The sequence below is a fragment of the Anneissia japonica genome, unplaced genomic scaffold (genome assembly GCF_011630105.1).
Source record: "Anneissia japonica isolate Jap-2015-1 unplaced genomic scaffold, ASM1163010v1 scaffold585_len4108843_cov191, whole genome shotgun sequence".
NCBI classification, from domain to species: Eukaryota; Metazoa; Echinodermata; class Crinoidea; order Comatulida; family Comatulidae; genus Anneissia; species Anneissia japonica.
This window is the reverse complement of record NW_022716829.1, coordinates 2792176-2796274: the sequence shown is the minus strand read 5'-3', so window position 1 is coordinate 2796274 and position 4099 is coordinate 2792176. Positions and strand designations below refer to the sequence as shown.

Genomic DNA, 4099 nt, shown 5'->3' with positions numbered 1-4099 from the left:
ATATATGATATAGACTTACCTGTGCCGATAATTCTAAAACCTTTGATTTGTTACTATCTGGTCCACTTTTCACAACATCATTCATGTCTAGTACTTCTTTTTCTAATTGTTTTACCTTCTTTTTAAGTTCTTTATTAGATAATTCTAGCTGAGTTATTTGTTCTTTGTTTTCTTCATCTTGCTAATAAAATAAGAAAATTAAATTCTAAATTTCTTTCCAATATCAGCACAACGAAATTGAAATTAAATTACATCAATCTAATATATAACTGTACTTTTGAGAACAAAACATGGATAGCATGATACTTAATTTAATTATTATTATTATTATTATTATTATTATTTCAAATGAAAAAATGTACAGGTGTTATCCGGACTGTTCCATTCTAGTAGGTATCTACTTCAGTAATAAATGGAAGAGTCCCCACATTATAAAATCTATCATCTATTAGAAATTCTATTGAAAAATTAAAGCTGGCATGGTCTTTCTGCGAATTAATCAACAATTATGGGATAGGTTTTCCACAGGAAGTTAGTTGTAAATGATATGCCTCTGTAAGAAAAGAATCAAATTGTAAAATCCCAGGTATTTCATCCAGGGCAGTCTTAAAGCCCCAGGTCAGCCCTTTATAAACAGTCTCTGGAATTTCCATTTTCAACTGTTATTGATTCAACGTACTATATATTCTGAGAAGTCCTGGAAACAAAGATTTTTAATGTTTAGACCAGCTCTTTTTCATAGCAAAGAAAATTGCAACCTAGCACATCCCAGTTTAATTAGTAAGAAATACATTTTTCCCTGAGTTTGTGATAATTTGTTATATCACATAGACTTGTATTAAATGCATAACAAATTTATGTGTTTCTGCAAAATATGTACTTCATCTAAAATCACTTTGAAATGTGGGACCGTCCCGTACGATGTGCGACTGTTGGCAACTATGGTATCAGGGGTCCCAAGATGGAAGTGGTCATTTCCGGCAGATCTGTTTAAATGAGCTTTCTTAGCACATAATTTTATTTTATTGCTCTTGTTTGTTTGTTCTATTTATTTCTCCACACACAAGAACATACATAACAAAAAACTTAAAGCTGTTCGTAATACTCATTGACAATGACTTATGTGGAACAAATGATCATTAAGGGGCAATACAGTAGTAAAAACATGCAGATTTAATTAATTTGCAGAAGGTGGATTTTCCGGGAGATTCTTATGTTGTGGGAGTTGGTCCAGATTTCTGGGAGACTCCAGCGATTTGTGGGACAATTGCGACTCCTGCAGTATATTACTACATAATTATAAAAATAGTTCCAGTAATGGCTGAATAAAAAAAGTCATACAGAAGAGCATAATAACATGATTACATAATATAAATTACAGGATTTATACTAACCAAATATTGAGTAGGTTTAATATCTCCCTTTTCAATTAAATTATCCAATTCCTTTTTAAGCTGAATGTGATCCCTAAGAAGTTGGTCATAAATTTCATGAGAAACTCCATAAATACTTGATTTTTCTGCACTAGGTCTTCCGTAAATAGAGATTTCATCATCAACACTTTGATATCCACTTTCCTGAATAATATTAGGAAGTAGAATATTATCGATTATCATATAGAAAACGATGAACCACACCACCCCCAAATTAAAAAAGAAAATTATATTTAAGTTAACGTACGAGAAAAGCGAACACAAACTCTCTTCAAAGCAGGTTTTACACTATCAGTAAAGAATGGAATACCGTAGATTGGATTGGATTTACTCAGTGTAAACACCAAGAATAACCCACGAAAGTCTGAAGAAGACTTATTTCCAGCGGGGTCCTACTGGGGAGGGGGGTGATTTAGCAGTACACCAGGAGGCAACCTCCTACACTTTTCTGAAGAGTGTACTGTCGTTCTTTAAAGTGCACATGTGCCATAAATGCATACGGGACCAATGGCTAAAACGTCTCATCCGAAAGACGGTGCGCTATTATAACTTGCATTTCAGCCCTCCAGCTGAAACACAAGGAGAGCAGCGATGGGAATTGAACCGGGGACCTAGAGATCTCCACGGTTCAGTGCACACGCAGTGGCTACCACCAGTTCAGCCGACTGAGCTAAGCTGCTCTCTATAATATACAAAACAATATGAAGCTCACCTTTGAAGAATGTGTAAACTTGTCAGTTTCTGGTCCTGCCCCATCAGTTTCAATGTCATCATCAACTTCAACTCCACAATCCTTAAGAGCAGTTTTTAATTTCTGAATATCTTTTTCTTTCTCTGTGACAAGTTGCTTTAACTTTTTAATGTGACTTTCATCTCGTAGTAAGAGTAGTTCATAGGTGTCGCTTTTCTCTTTATAAGAATGCAAATCTTCTCTTGTAGCATGTAAAACAGATGTTAAGTTTCGCATTCCTCTCAGTTTAGAAACAGCTTCATCTCTTTCAAGCATAGCTTGCTGGGTGTAAATTAAGTTGTCTTTTAATTGTCCTTGTATTTCTTTTACAGTCGGGTAATCTGCCATTTTCTGTTACATTACAAAAATAGACACTCTTTAGGATTTTAGTAAAATTTGGCAATTACCATAAAAAAGATTTTCTGGGGAAGAAGTTAAATTAAAAACATGTAATTATTATCTATTGACAATGTCTAGACTGGCAGGGCTGAGAATAGTGTGCGACTGCGCAAACTGTTGTTTGGAGGCATTGGGGATTTCTAAAGAGGTCCACTATCAGGTAGTGTACTGAAGACATTAGGCCTTTCACTAGAAAAAAAAATACTATTTTGTTTTTGCTCGTGATTGGATATTGTTCAGCTAACATTTGGTAGGCTTTTCATCAGAGTCACAACCTTTTTTTACCCAGTCCTGTACCCTTGATTGGTCAGGAAAAATAGCATGAGCTAGTAAAGTAACTCCCCAAAAAAATCTTGATAAATTCGGTCTTGAGTATTGATGTGATGTCTCTTTGGAGACTTCAGATCCAGGAATTGCCTAAGGGCACCTGCAATAACTCTTCTGTGGCGGATGCAGGAACAGTGGCGGTACAAGTGGGGGGAACCAGGGGGCTATAGCCCCTTTCGGGGAGAAAAACCACAATTCTTCGGGGAGAAAAAAAAAATTATGTGTATTTTTTACATATTAATAGACTCTAAAATCGATTAAATAAGACTTTGAAACCCCTAAATTGTCATATTTTCGGGGAACTTCACCCCCTGGACAAATTTCGACAAGTTTTTTAGCGACGCCCTACCACGTCCACATTTTTCTTGTTGGGGACATCAGCCCCCACCCTGTCAGGGACCTTTGACCCCCCGTCGGAGAAATTCTGATGCCGCCACTGTCCAGGAATTTGAAATAGTGGGGATCCAGTGAGGGACTTTTGCAGATGGGAGGTTATACCATGGACCTATTAATAAGAAGGACATACAACGATTTCCTTATTAATAGATTTCCTCTTATTAATAAGTCCATGGTTATACCACCTCAACCCCACCATGGTTGGGGCTGCAAAGGTAAGAAAATATATGATTTATGAATGGCACTCTCAGAATTTTATTATAATTTTTCTATTTCCTCAGCTTTCAATTCAAAGTCATAAATATTCTGACCTATTTTGTGTTCCATCCTGCAATTAGGCCAATTCATGGAAATAAACTAAATCTTTTTTGAATTCAATGTAATAAATATTCTGACGTATTTTGTGTTCCTTCCTGCAATAAGTCAATTCATGGAATTATACTAAATCTATTTTTTATGAACAAGACCGTACCATTGTGTTTATAAAAGAGTACTACACATATTGTACACTTCTACAGAATTGTATTATTTCAACAAGATAATTCACTCACAGTTTCCATGCTAACGAGCTCAGATAACAAGTTTGGGGATTCCCTAAATTCTTTTTATTTCTATTTTCTATGACCTTTAACCAAAAAAACTTGGTGATGAATAGATATAGTTTCCTTAGTAGGCCTATTACAAGTACAGTACAACCAAATATTCTCCAGGTTTGTTATAAATGAAATGTTATGAGTTAACAGGGGAGGATTTAGGGGGGGGGGCCCGCCCGGGCCCCCGCCCCCCTTTTGGGAGGTAAAAAACAAGAAAAAAA

General features: G+C 35.8%; 1 protein-coding gene across 1 annotated transcript in view; it reads right to left on the bottom strand.

Annotated features, from left to right (window-relative positions):
• The window catches only part of LOC117109965 (centrosomal protein of 55 kDa-like), an 11442-nt gene that overhangs the window by 6654 nt on the left and 689 nt on the right, over positions 1-4099 (bottom strand). The window contains exons 2-4 of the mRNA XM_033252477.1: positions 2146-2514; positions 1395-1577; positions 20-181 (exon numbers count right to left, since the gene is read on the bottom strand). Of these exons, the coding sequence (XP_033108368.1) occupies positions 20-181; positions 1395-1577; positions 2146-2511 (711 nt within the window). The 5' untranslated portion in view covers positions 2512-2514. The remainder of the gene's footprint in view (positions 1-19; positions 182-1394; positions 1578-2145; positions 2515-4099) is intronic.